Below are 24,993 nucleotides of genomic sequence, written 5' to 3'. Positions count from 1 at the left end.
TTGAGTAAACTCCAGGAGTTTGTGATGGACAGAGAGGCCTGGCGTGCTGCGATTCACGGGGTCACAAAAAGTCAGACACGACTGAGCAACTGAACTGAACTGACTGAAGGGTTTTTAAATAAGAAAGTGATGTGCTCTGGGCTTTACAGGTGGCTCAGTGGTTAAAAAAATTCACCTGCCAATGCAAGAGACATGGGTTCAATCCCTGGTCCAGGAAGATCCCACATGCCTCAGAGTAACTAAGCCCGTGTACCACAACTATTGAGCCTGTACTCTAGAGCCCAGGAGCTGCAACAACTGAGGCCCATGCACCCTAGACCCCATGCTCCACAACAAGAGAAGCCAATGCAATGAGAAACCCGAGCACCACAATGAAGAGTAGCCCCCATTCACTGCAGCTAGAGAAAAGCCCACACAACAACAAAGACCCAGCACGCCCCAAAATAAATAGAGAAATTTAAAAAAAGAAGAAATCACCTGCCAATGCAGGAGACTTGGGTTTGATCCCTGCGTCATGAAGATCCCCTGGAGAAGGAAATGGCAACCCACTCCAGTCTTCTTGCCTGGGAAATCCCATGGACAAGAGGAGCCTTGGTGGGCTACAGTGTGTGTGTCATGGTCCAGGCGTGGGTTGGAAAAAATCCAGACTTGAGACAGAATGAGGGGAAATAAAATTTATTAGAGTGGGAGACGCTGTTAAAACAGTGGGCCAGCTCAAGGGAGGACCAACATTGAACTGGGATCCTTAGTGCATTTTTATAGCCAGGGGACAAGGAGCAGGATAGGGGTTTTACAGGTCATTTGCTGATTGGATGAGGCACATATACTGGGTGGGGGAAGAGTAAGGCAAATACCTTCTCCCTATGGGGTAGGAGAGGAGACAGGTTATACTGCTCGGGAGGACCTGAATCTGTTAATAGTTATGACAGGGGGGAGGGAAGCACAATAAGGGTCTGGTTTTTCTGTTCCTGCATCCCAAGATCCTCCTTGGTTTTATCTGCTCTTTCATCCTTGGGTCACCACAGTGTGGGGTCCCAAAGAGTCAGACGTGACTTAGCGACTAAACAACAACAACAGATGTGCTCTAGTTTAAAACCAGGTGCTGACTGTGGTGTGGAGGATGAATTTAGGAAGGCAAGGGGGAGAGGCAGGGAGACCAGGTGAGTGAGAAATGATGGTGTGAATGAGAATAAGAATGCAGATGGTAGCAATGGAGAAAAAATAATCATATTGGAGATAAGTTTTGAAGGTAGGACAGGCAAAACGTGTTGGTGGATTGCATGTGGACACAAAAAATTAAGGAAGCTTACTAAGTTTTTAACATGAGCAACTGGGGTGGATAGTGGGCAAGTATCAAGTCAAGGAACACTAGCAGAGGAAAAAGATCAGAAATGTTCATCAAAAACATGGTTTTGATCATTCAAAAAGACACATGCACCTCAATGTTCATTGCAGTGTTATAAGAAACATGGCAATGGAGGAAGATAAGTGGTACTCAAAGATGCAGAACATCAGGGTTTTATTCAGTACCGGTGCTGGCCCAGCAGAGCCATCTCCAAAGGCTGAGCGCCCCAGCTTTATTCTGGGTTTCTTTTATACACTGTAAAGTTCCCACTTAAACAGTCGGATCCCTCCCCTCCCCAAGTAGCCCAAGTTCCCATGGATGTAACAAGCAAGCAAGATCACAGAAGCAAAAGCAGTGATTAATGAGCTACAGCAGTTAAAACAAGATAACAGGACAGAAAGCAAAAGGTTGTGACTTTCACTGGGGGCTTTGATCTCGCCCCTATCTCAGCAGCACTCTTTAGAATAGCCAGGACATGGAAGCAACCGAGATGTGCATCAACAGATGAATGGATAGAGAAGATGTGGTACATATATGCAGTGGAATATTACTCAGCCATAAAAAGGAATGAATTCGAGTCGGTTCTAGTGAGGTGATGAGCCTAGAGCCACCTCAGAGTGAAACAAGTCAGAAAGAGAAAAACATATTGTATATTAACACATTTATAGGGAATCTAGCAAAACAGTACTGATGAACCTATTTGCAGGGCAGGAATGGAAATAGAGATGCAGACATAGGAAACAGATGTGTGGGGGAGAGAAGAGAGGGTGGGACAAATTGAGAGAGTAACATTGCAACATGTACATTATCAAATGCAAATAAATTGCCAGTGGGAAGTTGTTGTATAACAAAGGGAGGCTCAACCTGGTGCTCCGTGACAACCTACAGGGGTGGGATAAGGTAGGAGTGGAGGGAGGTTCAAGAGAGAGGGGACATATGTATACTCATGGCTAATTCACATTGTTGTATGGCAGAAACCAACCCAACATTGTAAAGCAATTATCCTCCAATTAAAAATTTTAAAAATTAAAATTAAAAGCATTGTGGTTTTGGACCTGTTAAGTTTGAGGTGCCTATCAGTTGCCCAGGTAAAGATGCCATAGCTTGAAGGGAAAAAAAAAAAAAGGTGATGTGACGGAGAATTATGGCGGAGGGGGGGAGGGCAGTTGTCTCTTCTTCTTCCCCAGACTCCAACGGGCTTCCTGTGTTGGAGGAATTCCACATCATATTGTCCTGGTGGAAACAAAGTCCTCCTTCCTCCATAGAAACAGGAAGTTCAGCCATGAGTCATTTTTCCTAGCTTCCTTTGCAGTCCAGGCATGGCCATGTGAGACAGGCTTAGGCAATTAGACACAGCCACCTTGGACCCTGGGAAATAAAAGGGGCAAAAAAGCAGTTGCTATAGAGAACTGACTCAGTTGCTGGCTGTAGTAGCCATGCCATTCCAGGGGACAGTCAACCAACAGCTGAGATTTCTGCAACAGTAGTCATGGTGTCCTTCAGAGCCGCTGTATGTCTTTGTTCTGTGTGTCTTTTGCTATGATTCTGACTGTGAAACCATCTATTCCTTTTCTGTGGCTTGCACTAAAAATCCTGAGTGATAGGAAAGAGTAGGTCTTAGATACTGCACTAAGGAAAGCCTCCTTTAACACAGTGATATTTAAGCTGGGTTCTGGACTTCCCTAGTGGCACAGTGGATAAGAATCTACCTGCCAGTGCCGGAGGACACAGGTTCGATTCCTGGTCCCGAAAGATTCCACATGCCTCGGAGCAGCTAGGCTCCTGAGCCACAACTACTGAGCCCCCACTCTAGGGCCTGTGAGCCACAGCTGTTGAGCCCAAATGCTGCTACTGAAGCCCACGTGCCCTAGAGCCTGTGTTCCACAACCAGAGAAGCCACCACAATGAGAAGCCCACGCGCCATCCCACAGAGGAATGCTGTGGGATGCTCTCTACAGCATTGTAGAGAGCTTTGTACAGTTGTAGGAATGCCCTCTACAACCAGAGAAAAGTGCAACAACAACCTAGCACTCGATATATCTAGCACAACTTAGATGGATCGATTGACAGATAAAGCTGGGTTCTGAAGACTGAATAGGAGGCAGCCACGGGAAGAAGGTGGAAAGGAGTATGCCACAAAGACGGAACAACAAATCCAAAGGTCTAAAGTGGGAGAAACCTTAGCCCCATCCTCAGAGCTGGAGAAGATGCTTGGATGTCATCACTGACTCAATGGACATGAGTTTGAGCAAACTCAGAGAGACAGTGATAGACAGAAAAGCGTGGCGTGCTGCAGCTCGAGGGGTCACAAAGAGTCAGACACGACTTGGCCACTGAACAACGGAGCCGGAAGAAGCCTCATCCATGTTCCTGGGTAAGCAGGTAAGAGGGTAAGGAGCAACAGGAGAGGTGGGCTCCATAAGGTAGAACCTTTCCCAAGGAGCCAGGATTCCAAGCTGCCTCTGCCTAGCTCCTAAGATTCCATCCAGCCGGTCTCTGTAGCCTTTCCCCTCCCCCACTTTTGGAACTCCGCCTATGCCGTTGCCACCGCTCGTCATAGTCAAGAGGGCTCTGTTTCACAAACTTCTTAGTCCAGGAAGGAGTTGCGTGTCATTGAGGGGGGCGGTCCCTGCCCCTCCAGGCAAGGATCTCAAGCCAGGCCTGGACACCAAACAGGGATCATGCCCGTGTTGATACCCCCGGTGGAACACAGCCAGGACACGCGTGTTGGGCATCCGGCATGGCGCGAGGCGACCAGGGCCTTGACGGACGAGGCACATCAGCTGACCGACCGCTGCGGGCAGGAGGCGGTGACCATGTGGCAACCGGATGACAGCGTGCGGGACCCAAACCTGGCGCACCACCTCTGCCGGGCCGCCTACATTCTGCCCTGGCGCTTCCGCGTGGAGATGCTCAAAGGGGGCAGCACCATGGAGAAGCCGCCGCCCGGCGAGGGCGTGACGCTGTGGAAGAGCAAGATGAAGCCGCCGGCCTGGCACGCCCGCCTGCCGCTGCCCATGCACCGTGACGCGCGGGCCCTGCAGACCGCCGAGGTGGTGCAAGCCCACGCCCGCGGGGCGCGCCTCACCGCCGCCCGCCTCGGCCGCGCGCAGCACCAGATCAATGGGCAGCTGCGCCTGCTGCAGCGGCAGCGCGAGGCCACCGACCGCAGGCTCAGCGAAGTGCGCAAAGCACTGCTGATTAACCAGCAGAGCGTCAAGCTGCGGGGCTACCGGCCCAAATCTGAGACGGTGGGATCACCCCCGCCCCAGCCCAGCCGCAAAGACTCAGGCCTCTGCTCCCAGATGCGCAGACTGGGCAAAATCCACCCTAGAGAGGAAACACTCCCCCATCGCAGGCCCAACTCCACCCCAAGATGAGGTGCCTTGGTTCCCGGCCCCAGAGACAGAGATCCTCCCAAACGGATGCGATCCTCAAACCCCTTGCCCCAGAAGTGTTAGTCGTTCTGTCGTGTCCAACTCTTTCTCCCGTCCATGGACTGTAGTCCACCAGGCTCTTCTGTCCATGGGATTCTCCAGGCAAGAATACTGGAATGGGTAGCCATGCCCTCCTCCAGGGGGTTTTCCCCACCCAAGGATCGGACCGAGGTCTCCTGCATGGCAGGCAGATTCTTTACCATCTGAGCCACCAGGGAAACCTTGCCCCCAGAGGGAGATATCTCTCAGTCTCCCTGCTAGGGAGAGAAGGTGGGACCCTTGAGTCAGACAAGAAGCTAGATTTACCAAAGAGTAAAATCTACCACTCCCAGCCTAGACAAGAGGGTGAAATTCTCCACCCCCAACCCCCGTGCATGAGACCTTCAGTGCCCCAACCCCCCAACCACACTGAAAACACACAAGAAGCCCCCAGCTGAGCAGTGGGTGATGTCCTAGTCCCAACAGATAAAATTCTACTCATAATATTTTTTTAAACCCTAACCAACTCCCCCCTTCCCCAGGCTTCCCAGGGGGCTCAGTGGTAAAGAATCCACCTGCCAATGCAGGAGAGACACGGGTTCCATCCCTCAGTCAGGAAGATCCCCTGGGGGAGGAAATGGCAACCCACTTCAATATTCTTGCCTGAAAAATCCCATGGACAGAGGAGCCTGGTGGGCTGCAGTCCATAGCCTCGAAAGGCGTCTGACATAACTGAACAGCGTGCACCAGACACACCCCCAGCCTCAGGGAATGAGAACCCCATCCCAGGCCTCACAGGGGTTAGGGTTAGAATCAGGAGAGGGACAGGTTCTGCCTAAAAACTGAGACCCTCAGACTCCTCAGTCCTGCACCTGAGAGCTAAACCCTTAGCCAGGGGGAAAGAGTGAGACCCCTTAGTTCCAGCCCTGGTAAAATCCTCCCCCTAAAGTGAAATCCTCGATGGCCATCCCCAAAGGGGACAATATTCTCCCTGGGGAGAGATGAGACCTCCACCCACCCACCCATAGGGTGGGTTTCCGAGTCCCAGCCCCCAAATCCAAACAATAAGCCCTCAAAAGGGCAAACCCCATCATCGCTATGATGAGACTCCTTCACTTGTAGCCTGGGAGAGAGGATAAGATCATCACCAAGGAAGGGGGAGCCCCTCAGCCCCAAAGAGCAATGATAACTTTCCCCCAAGTTAAGTCATCTCCATCCCAGCTCACTGGGCTCTTATCTGTAAAAGGAAGAAGCCCCCAGCCCTGCTCTCTAGAGGGTAAGACCTCCCCCAAGTGAAAGAGTTAGTCACCCAGTCATGTCCAACTCTTTAGGACCCTGTGGACTGTAGCTCACCAGGAATAGCTGTCCATGGAATGAATTCTCCAGGCAAGAATACTGGAGTGGGTTGCCATTCCCTTCTCCAGGAGATCTTTCCTACCCAGGGATGGAACCTGTTTCTCCTGCATCACAGGTGGATTCTTACCATCTGAGCCCCCAGAGAAGCCCTGGTGAGAGCTCCCTAAAAGGGTAAATGCTTCTCAGAGAGTGAGATCCCCAAAGCATGAGAGTGCCCCCAACTCCATTCCCCAAACCCAGAGTTTCTGAGGTTGGCAAACTCTGTCCTATTCTAGAAAAAGAGCTCTCCCCTCTAGTCCTCTCCCACAGGTGTGAAGAATTCTCTTCTTGTTTTCCAGATCTCTGACAAAGCTGACAGTATGCTTACCTGGGAAAGAGAGGAGCTAAAGAGCATGAAGAGGAAGATGGAGACAGATATGGAAAAATCAGAGGCCCTGCTCAAGGTTTGGGACACCTGGAGCCAGGTTAAGGGGATTGGAGGGGACCTTTGGCTGCCTCATGGGCAAACAGTTTTAACCTTGAGGATTGTAGCAACAGCAAATCCTTCAAGCCACACACCCATCCCACCCTGACATGACATTCACTGTATTTCCACTTTAGGAAATGGAAAGACTGAAGCTCTGAGAGATGAAATTGGGCCTCAAAATAACAATGAACACCCCTCACCTCTGTGCCCTGGTAGCTCAGATGGTAAAGAATCCACCTGTGATGCAGGAGAAACAGTTTCCATCCCTGGGTTGGGAAGATCCCCTGGAGAAGGGAATGGCAACCCACTCCAGTATTCTTGTCTGGAGAATCCCACGGACAGAGAAACCTGGTGGGCTATAGTCCATGTGGTTGCAAAGATTCAGACATGACTGAGTGACTAAGGACGCCCCTCTGTGCCAAACCCTGTCCTGTTGTTAAGTCCTTAAAACCCTCCTGTGAAACAGAAACTATGATTCTCATTAGAGATGGGGAATTCAAGGCTCAGAAAGATGTGACCTCACCCAAGCCATGGAGCTAGCCAGTGGTGAGGCTGTGATTTCAGTTCAGGTGTCTTTTTCTTCCTCCAGCTTTAGAGAAGTACAACTTACTATTTTAAATTGTGTATGTATTTTATTTCTTTAAAAAAAATTATTTTTGGCTGTGCTGGGTCTTTGTTGCTGCCAAGTGCTTTATCAAGTTGCAGTGAGTGGGGCTACTCTCTAGTTGCAGTGCACGGGCTTCTCATTGCTGCGGCTTCTCTTGTTGCAGAGCATAGGCTCTAGGTTCATAGGCTTCAGCAGTTGTGGCTCAAAGGTTCAGGAGTTGCAGCACAAGGGCTCAGTTGCCCCACTTCATGTGGGATCTTCCCAGATCGGGAATGCAACCCATGTCCTCTACATTGGCAGATGGCTTCTTAACCATGGACCAGCAAGCAAGTCCCGCTATATAGTACAATTATTAGTATAGTAACTTTATTAATATAAAAATATTGCTACTACTAATTGGCTTCCCTGATAGTTCAGTTGATAAAGAATCTGCCTGCAATACAGGAGACCCCAGTTCAATTCCTGGATCGGGAAGATCCTCTGGAGAAGGGAAAGGCTACCCACTCCAGTATTCTGACCTAGAGAATTCCATGGACTGTATGGGGTCACAAAGAGTCAGACATGACTGAGCGACTTTCACTATTGCTACTACTGATAATTACTATATTATATATATATATACTATATATATAATATCACATTTTCTTTATCCATTCATCTGTCAATAGACATTTAGATTGTTTCTATGTCTCAGCTGATGAATAATGCTAAAATGTGCATGGCAATTATTTCCCTTCAAGGTCCTGATTTCCTTTATATATGTACCCAGAAGTGTGAGAACTTCCTCATGTTTCAACTCAGGTGTCTTGAGCTCTTTACTCTGTACTGTGTGCTCATCTTTATCAGCTCCATTCAGAGATGGCCTCTCACTGCATCCTTTCACTCTTGCAACAAGGATTTCTTTATGACATCACTAATGGAGACATGAAAGTAGGTTTCAAGGAGCCTGTATGCACTTGTGACTTATCCATTTGACAAATATTAATCCAATACCCTGGTGTCCCAGGCACTGTGTTTGGCAGTTGGGACAAGTTGTGAACAAGCCTTGCCCTCGAGGAATTCACATTAAAGGGTCATTCAAATAAGGGACCAGCCAGGGTTGGGAGGGTGGAGTTGGGGAAACGTGGGTGGAGTTAGGAGCCGATGTGCCACTGTCCGTGGTGCTGAACCTTAATTGCACTCAACCTATTACACCTCCGATGCAATGGACATGTGCTGTGTGTACTTAGTCACTCGTCGTATCCGACTCTATGACCCCATGGACTGTAGCCTGCCAGGCTCCAATGAACATGAACTTGGGCAAACTCTGGATGGTGAGGGACAGGGAGGCCTGGTGTGCTGCAGTCTATGGGGTCGCAAAGAGTCAGACATGACTAGGGGACTGAACAATCATATTGTACCTCCAGGCTGCTGTCATATTCCTTTAAATCTGGTGATCCTGAAAAATCCTTCAAGTAAGTCTGAAACAGACAAGGGAGAAGACCCTGAAGGTGGCCCTGGTAAGGAAGGGCTTGCAAGAGAGAAAATGAAATAGGGAGGTGGGAAAAGACAGATGGAAACCCAAGAGTGCTGCTGTGTTGTCGTTCAGTCACTAAGTCAGGTCCGGCTCTTTTTATGACAACCCCATGCACTGTAGCCTGCCAGGCTCCTCTGTTCATGGGACTTCCCAGGCAAGAATACTGGAGTGGGTTGTCATTTCCTTCTCCAGGGTATCTTCCCGACCCAGGAATTGAACCACATCTCTTGCATTGCAGGCGGGCTCTTCACCACTGAGCCACCAGGGAAGCCCTTTCAACTTAAAAGCATGAGCTCAAATCTCAGATTGACAGTAAGAGGGTTCCCAGAAATCTCACTTGTGTCTCTGGAAGACTTGCTGTCCCACTGTGCAAGTTATTTCATGCCCTCTCTTCCTTCATATCTGTCCAACTCCCTGCTCTTTCTTCATTTTCAAAGAATGACCCCAATGCATGGAAACCACTGAAGAGAATTTCTCTCATTTTTCCTCTACCAACCCTATAATTCCATCTACCTACTATACCCACCTCCTCCCCCTTCTCCTACATCATCCATATTTCTTTCTTCATCAGATCACTCTCAACAGTGAACAAATGGGGGATTATCCTTTAATGGACACAGATCTACTTAGGATGATGAAAAGTTCTGGAAATGGACAGTGGTGGCGGTTACACATCATGAATATACTTACTGCTACTGAACTGTACACTTAAAGTGGCTTAAGTGGCTAATTTTCATCTGTTTTTTGTTGTTTTCATTCAGTTGATAAGTCATGCCTCTTTGAGGCCCCAAGAACTGTAGCACACCAGGCTCCTCTGTCCTCTACTGTCTCCCAGAAATTGCTCAAATTCATGTCCATTGAGTCAGTGATGCCATACAACCATCTCATCTTCTGCCGCCCCCTCCTTCTCCCGTCCTCAAGCTTTCGCACCATCAGGGTCTTTTCTAATGAGTCTCCCTTTGCACCAGGTGGCCAAAGTATTGGAGCTTCAGCTTCAGCATCAGTCCTTCCAATGAATATTCAGGGTTGATTTCTTTTCGGATTGCCTGGTTTGATCTCTTTGCAGTCCAAGAGACTCTCAAGAGTCCTCTCCAGCATCACAATTTGAAAGCATCAATTCTTTGGCGTTCAGCCTTCTCTAAGGTCCAACTCTCACATCCATACATGACTACTGGAAAAACTATACCTTTGACTATATGGACTTTTATCAGCAAAGTGATGTCTCTGCTTTTTAATATGCTGTCTATATTTGTCATAGAAAATATGTACTTCCCTGGTGGTCCACTGGTTAAGACTATGCTTCTACTGCAAGGGACATGGGTTTGATCTCTGGTCAGGGAACTAGATCCAGCATGCTTCCACTAACACCCAGCAGAGCCAAATTAATCTTTTGATCCCACCCTTCCAGATAATCCCCATTTCTCTGATTCACTCACTAGCCATGCTTATCTGCACATTTTTGGTCAGAAACTGGGTCATTTTCCCCCATGACATCCCTGCAACCTAGCACAATGCCTAGAATACAGTAAGGGCTTAATGAACATTTAAATTTAATGAATGAAAGACTTTATATCCATTTTTTACCCAAATGGATGAATCCCAAAGAAATAATATTCAGCAAAAGAAGTTGGACATAAAAGGTACACACTGTATGATTCTGTTTATATGACATTTCAAATTTCAAAAGCTTGTTCTTAAAGAGTCAAGTAGTTAATTTTTTTAAGCTTTGTGTGCAATACAATCTCTGTCACAATTCTACATGGTCCTCAAATTATGGTTCAAGGTTCAACTTAATGGTGCAAAGTGATACATATTCAGTAGAAACTATAATTCTAATCTTGAATTTTTATCTTTTCCTGAGCTAGCAATATGCAGTACAATACTCTCACCTGAGCTGGGCAGCAGCAGTGAGTCACAGTTCCCAGTCAGCCACTGGGTAAATAACTGATGCCCTTCTAGCTATTCTGTGCCCATACAACCATTCTGGTTTTCACTTTCAGTACAGTATTCGATAAATTACAAGTACTATTAAACACTTTATTAGGAAATAGGCCTTGTGTTAGATGATCTTGTCCAACTATAGACTAATGTAAGCGTTCTGAGCACATTTAAGGTAAGTTAGGCTAAGCTATGATATCCAATAAGATTAAGTGTATTAAATGCATTTCAACATAATATTTTCAACTTACAATGTGTTTACTGGGATGTAACCCTATTGTAACTTGAGGAAGATCATACTTAATTTGGCCGGTGGAGTACATAAATAGCCAGAAACAATACCTACATGAATGAGCATGGCCATGTTCCAATACAGTTTTATTTAAAAAAAAAAAAAAAACGATGGGGACTTCCCTGGTGGTCCAGTGGTTAAGCAGGGGATGCAGGTTCGATCCCTGGCTGGGGAACTTTTGTTTGTTGTTGTTCAGTCATTAAGTCGGGTTCAATCTTGCTTCGACTCCATGGACTAAACCCACCAGGCTCCTCTGTCCATGGATTTTCCAGGCAAAAGTGGGTTGTCATTTCCTTCTTCAGGGGATCTTTCCAACCCAGGGATCAAACAAGCATCTCCTGCATTGGCGAGTGGATTCTCTCCCACTGAGTCACCTGGGAAGCCCCACTTTCAGTCACTTCCCCCTGTCTCCCAGCTTACAATTAACCTTCTCTGCCTCTCCTTCCTCGCTCCCAGACCCTGGCCTCCTGTCGTGACTCTCTGGTCTTCTGCTGTAAGGAGAGGCTCCAAGCTGTGGAGCTAATGAACCAGCCACTGGACAAGGTTCTGGAGCAGGCGGGCCGCCACTCTTGGGTCAACATCACCCGAGTCCCCACTCCGCGCACTCAGGGCCTGAAAACCCCGCCTCCAGACCCTGTGGGCACCTATACCCCAGGTAAAACCGCGCAGAAATGAGTCCAGCAGAGTGGGCGCCCTTGGCGCCCAACTGCTCCCCCACTTCACGGCCAGAGGAGCCTGGCGGGCTACACTCCACGGGGTCGCAAACGGTCAGGCACGACTGAGCGCCTAACACGCGCATACACCCCGCTCCCCACGCCTGCAGAGTGCGCCGCGGCGCTGTACGAAGCCAAGCGACTGTTAATGGAGTCCAAGGACACTTTGCTAGATATGGCAAAGAACGAGGAGGACATCCGAGAGCAACAGCAGCAGATAAGCGACCGCGTGTGCGCCTCGCTAGCGCAGAAAATGCGCGAAACCTTGGAGCTGAAGGTGCGCCCCGCTGGCGCCGCTCCTAGTTGGCGGCTGGAGTCTAGAATGCTATATAGTATGGAGGAGGGAGATGCGGGGTGGGTGGGGGGCGGCGGAGGGACGTAGGCGGAGAGGGGACGGGAAGCCGGTGTGATTCCGCGCTGTGCTCCCACCCACCCAGGATAGACTGAACATGACCTTAGGACTCATGAGGGGAACGATCCACCGGTGCACGAAATTCAACCAGGAGATGTACATCACCCGCGGCCTCATCAAGGTAGATCTGGGGGAAAGGGTCTGCGGGGATGCGGCCATGGGCGTCCAGGAGGTGAAACCTCACGGCTCTGCACACCGCACTCCGCCAGGGTCCTCTGTCCAAAAGTCACCTGGAGACTCGAGAGAAACTGGACAGACCTCTGGTTCGCATGTATCAGAGACATGTGGGCACCCAACTTCCGGAGGCCACGCGCCTCGCCCAGGTAAGCCCCTCTCAGCCCCTCCCGCCAGGCCCTGCCCTGGTAAGACTCCTTTCTCCAGCACACAGCCCAGGTGAGACCCCTGACCCGGGTCTGTGAGTCCTTCAGCTCCCCCCACCCCCAGCCGGATGCCTTCAATATTCACATGTGCAGCATGCTCAGAAGAGTCCAACTCTTTGCTACCCCATGGGTGCAGCCCACCAGGCTCCTCTGTCCATGGGATTTTCCAGACAAGAATACTGGAGTGGGTTGCCATTTCTTCCTCCAGGGGATCCTCCCAACCCAGTGATGGAACCTGGGTCTCCTGCATTTCTTGCATTGGCAGGCGGATTCTTTACCACCGAGCCACCTGGGAAGCTCAATACTCACACCCATCTCAAATAAGTTCCCCCAGTCTCTGCCCTACTTCTATCCAAGGTCCGCCCGTCCCCTCACCTTCATGAGCATCCGCTTCTTCATACACGCCCTGTCACAGGTTCTTTTCCAAGTACATTCTGGCCCAGGCGTGTAACCCCCAACCCCATTCTAGGCTCTCCCCTCCTAGGTGTGCTCCTACCCAGGCGAGGTCCTTCCACACGCACACCTGACTCAGATGTGCGCCCCCCCCCCCCCCCCCCCAACCTGCGGCCCGCCCCCTCTTCAGCCGTCGTCCTTGTACACGCACACCTGGCCCAGGAGTGCCCGCCCAGCCTAGACAGCGCCAAGCTCTGGCTCGCCTGTCTCCCAACACCGCCCCTCCTGGTGCCCAGGGCACTGACAAGCTGCAGCGCCACATCTCGCACGTTGAAAAGAACCTGGATGAGCTGCTCGCCATGCGCAAGAACCTCACCTGGAGCTTCAACTGCAAGAAGATCGGGCACGACGTGGACTACAGCGTGGTGCGCCTGCGCCTCCGCCAGCGGCACCCGCACGTGTGCTTCGAGCAAGCGCAGCGCCTGGTCAATGACTGGGACCCACGCACGCCGCCGCGCCTGCAGTCCAACTCCGCTGCCGCCAAGTGACCGGCGCACCCCTGCCCCAGCAGCCCACAGCCCAGCGGCCCTCCCTCTCTCCTGACCCCCTTCGCCCTCAGAGCGCCCTCTAGCAGAATTATAATTCAAAATGAGAATGCATAATTACCACTTATTAGGCGCGTGGTGGTGATGCTTAAGTCGCTAAGTCGAGTCCGACTCTCGCGACCCCATGGACTGTAGCCAGCCAGGTTCCTCTGTCTACGGGATCTCCCCGGCAAGAGTACTGGAGTGGGTTGGGGGGGCGGGGTCTTCCCGGCCCAGGGATGGAACATGGGTCTCCTGCTTTGCACACAGAGTCTTTACCATCTGACCAGCTGATCACTTATCCTACAACACGTTATAGGCTTTGCATCCTGGAAGTTGTTAGTGATAGGATGGATTTGGCCACTGTATTTTGGGGGTTCAAATCCCGGCTCCCCAATTTCAGATTATGTGGCCTTAGTCAAGTCACTACTTGTCTCTGGCCTCGGTGTCTCCAGCCTGTAGAATTGTAGAATTGTAGCATTAACTTCGGAGGCTTGTTGTAAGCGGGTAGGAGAATGGTGACTGTATATAAAACATCCTTAACTGCAGATGAATTACTATTCCCATTTTACACTTGAGGAAAGTGAGGCACAATGCGGCTAAGCAGATGCCGGAGGTCACTCAGCTAGTCATTAGAAGAACTGGAATTTTAATACCTGACTCTACAGCTTGCTCTCGAAGCAGAACTGGGATTCTGCCTTTATTGACAAAACACACACACAGGGATATAACTTCCTCCCCTGGAGCTCTCTCTAGTGGAGGCTGTTTATTTTCCCAGTCCCCAAGCAACTCCGTAAAGTGAAAGTCACTCAGTCGTGTCCAGCTCTTTGTGACCCCATGGACTATACAGTCCATGCAATACTCCAGGCCAGAATACTGGAGTGGGAAGCCGTTCCCTTCTCCAGGGGATCTTCCCAACCCAGGGACTGAACCCAGGTCTCCCTCATTGCAGGCGGATTCTTTACCATCTGAGCCACAAGAGAAGGCCATAAGGAGGTGCAGTTGAGCCCTCCCTGCTTCCCATTGCCCTTATCTCCACTTACCAGGGCTGGGGGTGGGGGTGGGTGGATATTGCTTCTTCAAATTTCACAGCCTCCTTCATTCACTTACTAAGCCCTTATAAAGTGCCAGGTTCTAGACTTGTGTACACAGTAGGGGAAGGAGAGGGTGGGATGAACTGAGAGAGTAGCGTTGAAATATACACACTAACATGTGCAAAACAGATAGCTAGTGGGAAGCTTCTGTGTAACAAAGGGAGCTCAGTGTTCTGTGACAACCTAGAGATGTGGGATGGGGGCGTGAGTGGAAAGGATGCTCGGGAGGGAGGGGATATATTGTATACTTACAGCTGATTCACATTGTACAGCAGAAAACAACACAACATTGTGAAGCAGTTATCCTCCAATTACAAATAAATTTTTAAAAAAGAATATGGGGGGTTGGGGGGGGGGGGGTTGGGAAGTGCCAGGTTCTGAGCCAGGCACTGAGAATGCAGCAGTGAGCCAGGCTTACATGGTCTCTGCTCTCAGGGAACTTGCAAGTTGATGGAGTGCAGCCTGTATCATCCTTTTATTATTATTATTATTATTTTTTACTGGAGGATAATTGCTTTACAGAATTTTGCTGCGTTCTGTTGAACCTCAGCATGAATCAGCCATAGGTATACTGCAGCTCTAGTGTGGCCTCCTCAGGAAGCCCACCTGATTGCACCCACATGTTCAGGCATAGCTCAGTTTCTCTTCTGTGTTCTTTTGGACACCCTCCCATCACAGAACTACTCACACTAAGCTGTGATAATCATCTGCTCTCATAGGAAGATTTCAGGGTGTGGTCGACACAGAATAAGGGGTGTTCATTCAAGCCACAAATACTTCCCAAGCAACTGCTTCACGCCAGAGACTCTACAGCAAGGACCGAGACACACATGATCCCTCTCTCATGAAACCGATGTGCACAGGCTAAGAATGACCATCACAAATACAATCTTTTTGGCATAGCCCCTTGGACACACCTGAGCCCAGCCAGCATTTTACAGAGAAGGAAATGAAGTTCAGGAAGGAGAAATTATTTGCCCAGGGTCATAGAGCCAGCAAAGGACAAAGTGGGATTTAAACCTGGATCTGAGTCCATGCTCTTTCTCTCTTGCTCCAGGCTACAGACATCCATGGGCTCACCCTAACAACCAAGCAGAGGTGGAGCGAATTATGCTCACTTGACAGGGAAATATGCAAGAAAAAAGGGGGGAGTTGGGTGCTCAGCTGAGGAGTAGGGGCAGCGGGTTCAAATTGGGCATCACAGTCAGCTCCCTTATCTCAAGAGGGACTTGACAGTCAGGGGCTTCCTGGGGTTCCCGGGGCTCCAGTTTCCCCAGGATTGTTCCTCAGGCACTCCCTCCATATACCCATTCAGATGCCGACTGAAAGCAGCACACATGATTTGAAGGAATTTTAACAAAGAAATGACAGTTGATCTGCATTATTCAAAAATTCTGTATTTGTGAATTAACCCAACTCACTAAAATTTACTCCTAACCCCCGGTATACTATGGTGCTTTCTGGGTTCTTTGCAGGCATGTGAAGAGCAGGAAAAAAAAAAAAATTGTGTCTGGACCACACATTCCCAGAAGGTCCAACAAGGCAACACTCTGCCTTTCTGGTTTAGGTCTCATCCTTAAACAAGCATCCCTTCTAGTCTAATCTGTGGCACAGTTGTGTGTGTGTGTGCATGTGTGCGTGCACGCTTTTTGTTGCCAGTTTCACTGTTTCAAATTGCCCCTGTCATGCCAAAATGCTGCATGGTGATCCTAAGTGCAAGAAACAGCACATGCCTTACAGAGGAAATGCTGTTACACAAGCTCCCTTAAGGCATAAGTTATGGTGCTGCTGGCCTTGAGTTCAATATTAATAACTCACATTAATATATAATATATTTTTATTGAACAATATATAATTAAGTGTTGTTGTTTAGTTGCTAAGTCCTGTTTGACTCTCTTGCGACCGCACGAACTATAGCCCACCAGGCTCTTCCATCCATGGGATTTCCCAGACAAGGATACTGGAGTGAGTTGCCATTTCCTTCTCCAGGGGATCTTCCTGACCTAGGGATGAAACCCGCATCTTTTGCATTGGCAGGTGGATTCTTTACCACAAAGCCTGGGAAGCCCTTCACCATGCAGATAATGGGGGAATAAATGTCTCTATCTCCTCTCCTTCCCTAATGGTCAAAGTCAAAGAGAAAGGGAGTCCATTGACACACTCCCCTCAGTCTCCTGGGGCATAGGCCATCACCACTCTTCTGACTTCTGAGACTCTCAGGGGTTCTTCCTGAGCCTGGGGACTGTCCCCTTTGTCTGCATCTTTGTCCATCTATCTTCTCCCAGACACATCACATGGGGATGTAAATATTCCCCTTGCATACGATGCCTTATCTTCTGGGTTACAACCTGTGACCCTCATCCTAACCAACACAGTCCCAGTTTGTCACCTTAACTCACCCAATGTTCCCCGAAAGCATTTTTGCACAATTCTCTAGGTTGCCTTAGAGCTCCTATTTCAGCTGGTGCTCCTAAAGTCGAGTTCTAGGCACTCAGGAAGCCTCTCAATGATACTACAAGTAAGTGTCATCAACCCCATGTTAGAGATTAAGAAATAGAGCAATAGTGACTCAATGGTAAAAGAACCCACCTGCCAATGAAGGAGACACAGGAGACGCCGGTTCAGTCCTGGGTTGGGAAGATCCCCTGGAGGAGGAAATAGCAATATGCTCCAGTATTCTTGCCTGGAAAATACCCTGGACAGAGGAGCCTGGTAGGCTACAGTCCATGGGGTCACAAAAGAGTTGGGCATGACTTAGTGACTGAGCATGCACAGAAAGACTTAAAATCCCACCCAACAAGTGAGGGATTAAGTCTGGACTTTTAAATGTGTGGGGATGTCCCCACAAGGAGATTCTGCACTGCCTCCCAAGAACTGTCCAGGGGTCATTTGCATGAGAATACCTACAGTGCCTGCCAAAGATGCAGATTCCTGGGCCACACTCCAGACCTAGAGAATCTGGATCCCGGGAGGTGAGGCCTAGTAATTTGCGTTTCTAGTAAGTCTGATGCACACCAGTGTTTGAAATGCATTCCGTCCCTGCTGCCAACTTCCCAGGGCCAGCTACTGCACTGGCCACAGCAGACAGTAAAGGAGGGACCCACAAAAATGTTTTCTTTTTCATTTATTTTAAAGGCAGAAGAAACATAAATACACAAAAATAAATAAATAATAAACACTGGTGGTTCAGTGGTAAAGAACCTGCCTGCCAATGCAGGAGACATGGGTTCAATCCCTGGGCAGGGAAAATGCCCTGGAGAGGGAAATAGCAACCACTGCAGTATTCATGCCTGGAGAATCCCCATGGACAAAGGGGCTTGACGGGCTACAGTCCATGAGGTCGCAAAGAGTCAGACATAACTGAGCAGGAATGCACGCTGACAGCAGCAAGGAGTCCACACACTCCAACATTTTAAATCTTTAAAAAAGCATTTCCTCTGGAGCCCCAGGCTCTGTACACATTGTAATGAACAGTCTTACCAAATGTTTTATCACAGTAGCACATGAACGGCTAGCTTTCCAGCATACGAACATGCACCCTTGTCACGTACTGCTAAGCCAGGGTTTCTCAATCATGGTGCTGCTGACATTTGGGGCTGAATACCACTTTGTATTGGGGTGTGTCCTGTATATTGGAATATTTAGCAGCATCCTTGGCTCCCTGAATGCCAGTAACATCTCCCTCCAGCTGAAGACAGTCTAAAACATTCATAGGCTTTGTCAAATGTCCCAGGTGGAGGGGCAGAATTGTAGAATTGCCACTGGTTAAGAATCACTATACCAAGCCAGGGCTTCCCAGGTGGCTCAGTTGTAAAGAATCCTCATGCCAATTCGGGATACACAGGTTCGATCCCTGAATCAGGAAGATCCTTTGGAGGAGGAAATGGCAACCCATTCCAGGATTCTTGCCAAGATAATCCCATGTACAGAGGAGCCTGGTGGGCTACAGTCCGTGGGGTCACAAGAGTCAGATATGACTGAGCAACTGAACAAGCATGCATGCACACGTGCCAAGGCAGTGTCATAAATTTGGAGTTCTCTTGAGGAAATACTTTTCTCCCGGTACCAAATTCTGTATTAGTTAGATTATAGGTTTTTTATAAAAGAAAGAAAAAAAACACAGATTGCTTGACTAACAGGGAAGACTTTTGACAAAGTGACCCATTCTTGAGGCCACAAAAGGGAAAACAGTTCAGATCAGATGGGCTTCTTTACTGTCCTCTGGACACTGAGAACTCTTCTCTGACTTTCCAATCATACATGACTATTCACGCATGATTACTTGGCGTCACAATAATTAGACAGTGACCAAATTTGTATCACAGTAAAACTTGGTGGTAAATTCAATTTTATTAAAACATTTTATTAACAATTTTATTAAAACATTTATTTTATTTGTTTGTTTAGTATTTGACAGATTTAATTCAATTTTGCTTGTATTTATTTTTAATGAGTTTTTTCCCCTTTGAAAGTTTCCATTCATAGAATCCTAGTATGTTCTCATTTAAAAAAAAAAAAAGAGGCATCACTTTGCTAACAAAGGTCCGTATAGTCAAAGATATGATTTTTCCAGTAGTTATGTAAGGATATGAGAGTTGGACCATAAAGAAGGCTGAGCACCAAAGAACGGATGGCTTTTGAATGGTGGTGTTGAAGAAGACTCTTGAGAGCCCCTTGGACTGCAAAAAGATCATACTAGTTAATCCTAAATGAAATCAATCCTGAATATTCATTGGAAGGACTGGTACTGAAGTTGAAACTCCAATACTTTGGCCACCTGATGCGAAGAGCCAACTCACTGGAAAAGACTCTGGTGCTGGGAAAGATTGAGGGCAGGAGAAAAAGTGGGCAGCAGAGGATGAGATGGTTGAATCACATCACCAATTCAATGGACATGAGTTTGAGCAAACTCCAGGAGATAGTGAAAGACAGGGAAGCCTGGCATGCTGCAGTCCATGGGGTCGCAAAGAGTTGGATATGACTTAGCGACTGAACAACAGCAACTAACATGTTCTCACTGTATAATTCAGGAACAGTATTAGCGAGAGGAAAAATGACTAGAAAGCTGTAAAGTGATGCTTCAATTCCTTCTTGCAGCTAAAAAAGGCTTACTTACCACAAAGTAAAATAAATATGTTATATACTAAAAATAAATTAAAGAAAATAAATAAAAATATACTAAAAATAAAATTTAAAAAAAATAATAAAAAAATAAAAACAGAATAACAGTGTGTGCATGCTCAGTCCTGTCTGACTCTTTGCAACCCCATACACTGTAGCCTGCCAGGCTTCTCTGTCCATGGGTTTCCCGAACAAGAATACTGGAGTGGGTTGCCACTTCTTTCTTCCAGGGGATCTTCCCCACCCAGGGATTGAACCTATGTCTCTTGCATTTCAGACAAATTCTTTGCCACTGTGCCACCAGGGAAGCCCCACAATTATTTTTATCTGCACTTGTTTGGTCAAAACATAATTATAAATATTTAAAATTTTGGTAAGTAAATACAAAACACAAGAAGTTTTTATCTGACATATTGATTTTTTTTGTACACTTTTATTATAGTTGATTTACAACGCTGTGTTAGTTTCAGTTATACAGCAGTGACTGGGTAATACATATATATATAGCCACTCTTTCTCAGGGTTTCCCTGGTGGTTCAGTGGTAAAGAATCCACCTGCCAATGCAGGAGACACCGGTTCCATCCCTGGGTTGGAAAGACACCCTGGAGAAGGAAATGGCAACCCACTTCAGTATTCTTACCTGGGAAATCCCATGGGCAGAGGAGCCTGGCTAGCTAGAGTCCATGGGGTTGCTATGAGTCAGACCCAACTTAGCGACTGAACAACAACAGAATATTGAGTGGAGTTCACAATGATCTTCTATTTCTTAAGCCAGTTACAATAGTCAAACATTTTCTAAATAATATACTTCTAAAAACATTATTTCTTTCAGTTCCCACCTTGTGTTAGTAGAAGTCCAGAGCCCCTTCTGTCTCTTTCCTCCAGAGACATAGCCATGCACCACTAAGCCACTATCTGCTCCCATCTCCCCCAGTTCATCGCCTGAGTCACCTACTGACTCAACGCTTACATGTTCCTGCAAACCATCACATTCCTATTTCGTGAGAGCTACCATGATGGCTTCCAGGTGGCTCAGTGGTAAAGAATCTGCCTGCCAATTCAGGAGACGCAGGTTCGATCCCTCGGTCAAGAAGATCCCCTGGAGGAGGACATGGCAACCCATTCCAGTATTCTTGCCTGGGAAAGCCCATGGACAGAGGAGTCTAGCGGGCTACAGTATATGGGGTACATGCAAGCATGTACCTTGAGGCGTACTGATCCCCGTGTTCTGGGGTTAGCTCTGATTGTCAGAGTGGCCTGGGAAGGGCAGACCTGTCTTGCTCTGGGAAACCCCTGCCTAATTTTCCAGCTTTATCCCTCATCCTTTTATGCTGCAGGAAGTAATGAAGAACATGGATACTGGAGTCAGAAATTAGTTCAAACTCTGGTGCTGCCAAGCACTCATTGAGAAACCTTGACAAACTTATTTAATCTCTCTGTACCTCAGTTTCCCCAAAATGTAAAATGGCCATAATCAGATGGTAACTAGACTTACTGTAGTGATTATTTTGCAATGGATATAAATGTTGAACTATTGTGTTGTACACCTGAAACTAATATATGTATGTCCACTATATTTCCATTTTTAAAATGTTATTAATAACAGTTTTTCCCTCACAGGGCTATGAGAATTAAATGGGATAATCCACTTAAAATGTTTAATGGGGTAAGAGGGAGGTTCAGGAGGGAAGGGATATATGTATACCTATGACTGATTAATTGCTTTGGCCACCTGATGCGAAGAGCTGACTCATTGGAAAAGATCCTGATACTGGGAAAGACTGAAGGCAAGAGGAGAAGGGCAGGCAGAGGATGAGACGGTTGGATAGCATCACCAACTCGACGGACATGAGTTTGAGCAAACTCGGAGGACAGAGAAGTCAGGCATTCATGGGGTCACACAGAGTTGGACACAACAAAGCAACTGAACAACAAAAGTGGCTAATCAATATTAATATATGGCAGACACCAACACAATATAAATGTAAAGGGGTTGTCCTCCAGTTAAAAGTAAATAAACCCAAATAAAATAAAGCGCTTAAGGGAGTGAGAAGAGGTTCAAGACAGAGGGATATATATATATATATACATTTAGCTGATTCACTTTATTACACAGCAGAAATTAACACATCATAAAAATAAAAAGTAAAGACAAAATAAAAAGTAAAAAAATAAAAAGTAAAAATAAAATAAAAAATAAAAAGTAAAGACATAATACCAACCAAAAAAATTTTTTTTATTTTTAAATTAAGTGCTTAAGAGAGTATCTGGCCCACAGTGAGCACTCCATAAACAGACAAGACAGGTTTTGACCTGTGTAATTAGAAGTTTTATAAAGAATGAGAGCAAGGTGTAAATGGATAGATGGAAAAATATTACTCGGTGGAGACAAAGCAGGCCATAAAAGGTTGCCTGAAAGAAGCTGACTACTTCTTTATCGCCTGAGCCACCAGGGAAGCTCTGTCACCTGACATATGAACATAAATCAGCTAGGAAAGAACCTACTGTATGGCACAGGGAAGTATACTCAATATTTTGTAGTCACCTAGGTAAGAGAAAGGAGAGTGGGGACAAATGTTTCAGGAAAGGGGAACAGTCTGGGGAAAGGTTCTGAGGCAAGAGAGAATGCATGTGGTACACTTGGAAAGCTGAAAAAAGTTTTAGAATGGTGGCAGATGAGGCTGAGTAGGCAGCCAGGGACCCAGTGTTGCAGATCAGATTCCTATCGTGATGCGGTCCAGATGCTTCCTCTCTTGTAATTCATTTGAGAGCCCTCCTCCTTTCTTCTGCACATACTTCATCTTCTCCTCAGACTGATCTCTGTTATAAAGTTGATTTCTTACATCAAGAATCTCATTAGCATTGATAAACAATTCTGCAAACCACCAGTACACTTGAGGGTTCAACTATTATCAACCAGTGCCTTAAATTCCTCCAGAACACTACAGAGTGCCTGGCCTACAAAAGACACACGAAAAGATGCTCAAATGTCTAATTATTAGAGATTAGATCAAAACTATAATGGGGTATCACCTCACACCAGTCAGAAAGGCCATGATCAAAAAGTCTACAAATAATAAATGTTGGAGAAGGTGTGGAGAAAAAGAAACCATCCTACAGTATTGGTGGGAATGTCAACTGGTACAGCCACTATGGAGAACAGTATGGAGATTCCTTTAAAAACTAGGAATAAACCTACCGTATGACCCAGCAATACCACTACAGGGCATATATCTGGAGGAAACCATAATTCAAAAAGATACATGCACCCCAATGTTCATCACAGCATTATTTATAATAGCCAAGACATGGAAGCAATCTAAATGTCCATCAACAGATGAATGGATAAAGATGTGGCCTTTTTTATACAATGGAATATTACTCAGTCATAAAAACAGACTTAAATAATGTCATTTGCAGCAACGTGGATGGAACTAGAGATTATCACACTAAGTGAAGTAAGCCAGACAGAATAAGACAAATATCATATAATGTTGCTTATGTGTGGATTCTTAAAAAAGGGTGCAAATGAGCTTATTTATAAAACAGAAGTAGGGTTACACGTGTAGAAGATAAACTTAAGGTTACCAGTGGATATGGGGGAGTATAAATTGGGAAATTGGGCTTGACATATACACACTACTCTATGTATTTAAAACAGATAACCAACAAGGACCTATTGCGTAGCACAGGGAAGTATACTCAATACTTTGTCATAACCTACAAGGGAATAGTGGAGGAGAAAATGGAAACCCACTCCAGTATTCTTGCCTGGAGAATTCCATGGACAGAGGAGCCTGACGGGCTACAGTCCATGGGGTCTCAGAGTCTGACACGACTGAAGTGACTTTGCACACACATAAGGGAATAGAACCTGAAAAGGAATATATATAGCAAAGCTGAATTACTTTGCTGCACACTTGAAACTAACACAGCATTGTAAATTGAGGAAGGTCTTCCCTGGGTTTGACTCGGGTGGTCTTGGACGTGCTGACCTTTCAGAGTTCTGACACTATGACCTGCAGCAGCTGCAGGCTGAGACCGGCAGACCCTATCCCATTCCACTTGGAGGAAAGAGTCACTTTGGGACAGAAATCGGCAGGACTGACTTTTGCCTCTCTTCGTTCACATCTTGGACTATTCTCCCATCACCCTTCCAGCCCCAGGGCCTCTTGTCTCCCTTTCTCAATGATCACCCCCATCCCACACCTCTGCCTGGAAGATCTCCTCTTAAGCATGTCTCTTCCTCAGAGAAGTCTTCCTAGTTATCTGTTGTTCTCAGGTACCCATGCTTCTCTCCTCCAGCATACTTATTTCAGCTTCTGATTATGTATTCATTAGTGTGATTGTTTTGCTAATGACTGTCTCCACCCAATAAATGTAAGGTCCATGACAGCATGGATTATATCTAATTTTTCTCCATTATATTTACTATGCCTGGAATATAGTTGGCAGATAATAAATGTAGTGGAAAGAGAAAAGAAAGGAAGAATAGAGGGAGGGAAGGAAGCAAGGAGAAAAGTAGAGAAGAAAAAAGAAAGGAAGGAATGGAAGGAGGCAGAGAGAGAGGAAGTCCTACCTAAAAATGGTCCTCCTAGTATGGAAAAAAACATTCTTTGTGTAACACCATTAAACATCCTATTTAAAACAACCTCACAGTTACATTATAGTCCCTTTTGCAGCAGCAATTTCCCACCCAGGCACCCTTTCACATACCTGCTGGAATTCTCTCTCACTCATTAGTTCCCGTCTCTTTCTTCACCCATTTCTGAACACAAAAACCTGTTTATGACTCTTCATTGCAAGAGTAACCACAATTGCCATTTCTGCTTGTTCATGGCACTAACACATGATAATTATTCTTTTTATCTTCATCTCATGCCTCATTAATAGCGCAATAGCCATCATTTATTGCTATTAAGTCATTGCTTCTCACAGTGGTATGAACCTGGCCCCTTCCCAGAAGAGTCAGCTGAGGTCATTGATAGTATCAGTTTATGGCCACCTCTTTTTTCTTTTCTCCTCCACCCTTATCATAAAAAAGACATAGAGTACATGCACCACTTGGCTTCCAAGGCAAACCAACTGACCAGAGCTAATATCCCCATGCAGAATGAAGAGGCAGGCGTACTGGGGTGTGGCGGGGGCTTTTCCGAGTCACACAACTAGCTAGTGGAGATCAGTAAGTCTTTAGCTGCCATCCAGGTCATGGATGTTGATCAGCTCAACTAGGAAGTGATGTTGGAGAGAAACAGATGAATTCGAGAAGTACTGATGAAGTAAAATAGGATGCTTTCTGAAAAACGGACCAAGGGATCGAACCCAGGTCTAATGCATTGGCAGATGGATTCTTTACCAT

The 24,993-nt window shown here is 46.8% G+C and overlaps 1 protein-coding gene across 1 annotated transcript; it reads left to right on the top strand.

Annotated features, from left to right (window-relative positions):
- The first annotated feature begins 3,901 nt into the window (after nucleotides 1–3,901).
- Nucleotides 3,902–13,499, top strand: CCDC105 (coiled-coil domain containing 105). The gene is made up of 7 exons (XM_043914055.1): nucleotides 3,902–4,596; nucleotides 6,456–6,560; nucleotides 11,393–11,591; nucleotides 11,760–11,926; nucleotides 12,087–12,182; nucleotides 12,271–12,384; nucleotides 13,131–13,499. Exons 1-7 carry the CDS (start codon nucleotides 4,027–4,029, stop codon nucleotides 13,380–13,382), a joined length of 1,503 nt encoding a protein of 500 aa, XP_043769990.1. The 5' UTR covers nucleotides 3,902–4,026; the 3' UTR covers nucleotides 13,383–13,499.
- The last annotated feature ends 11,494 nt before the right edge of the window (nucleotides 13,500–24,993 follow it).

This window comes from Cervus elaphus, chromosome 9 (assembly GCF_910594005.1).
Source record: "Cervus elaphus chromosome 9, mCerEla1.1, whole genome shotgun sequence".
Classification (NCBI taxonomy): domain Eukaryota; kingdom Metazoa; phylum Chordata; class Mammalia; order Artiodactyla; family Cervidae; genus Cervus; species Cervus elaphus.
The sequence above is the reverse complement of the archived record's forward strand: the minus strand, read 5'-3'. Positions and strand labels throughout refer to the sequence as shown.

Coding starts and splice junctions, on each gene's coding strand:
- CCDC105 (XM_043914055.1), top strand. CDS start 4,027: ATGCCCGTGTTGATACCCCCGGTGGAACACAGCCAGGACACGCGTGTT. Junction 6,561..11,392: donor AATCAGAGGCCCTGCTCAAG/GTTTGGGACACC, acceptor CCTCGCTCCCAG/ACCCTGGCCTCCTGTCGTGA. Junction 12,385..13,130: donor AGGCCACGCGCCTCGCCCAG/GTAAGCCCCTCT, acceptor CCTGGTGCCCAG/GGCACTGACAAGCTGCAGCG.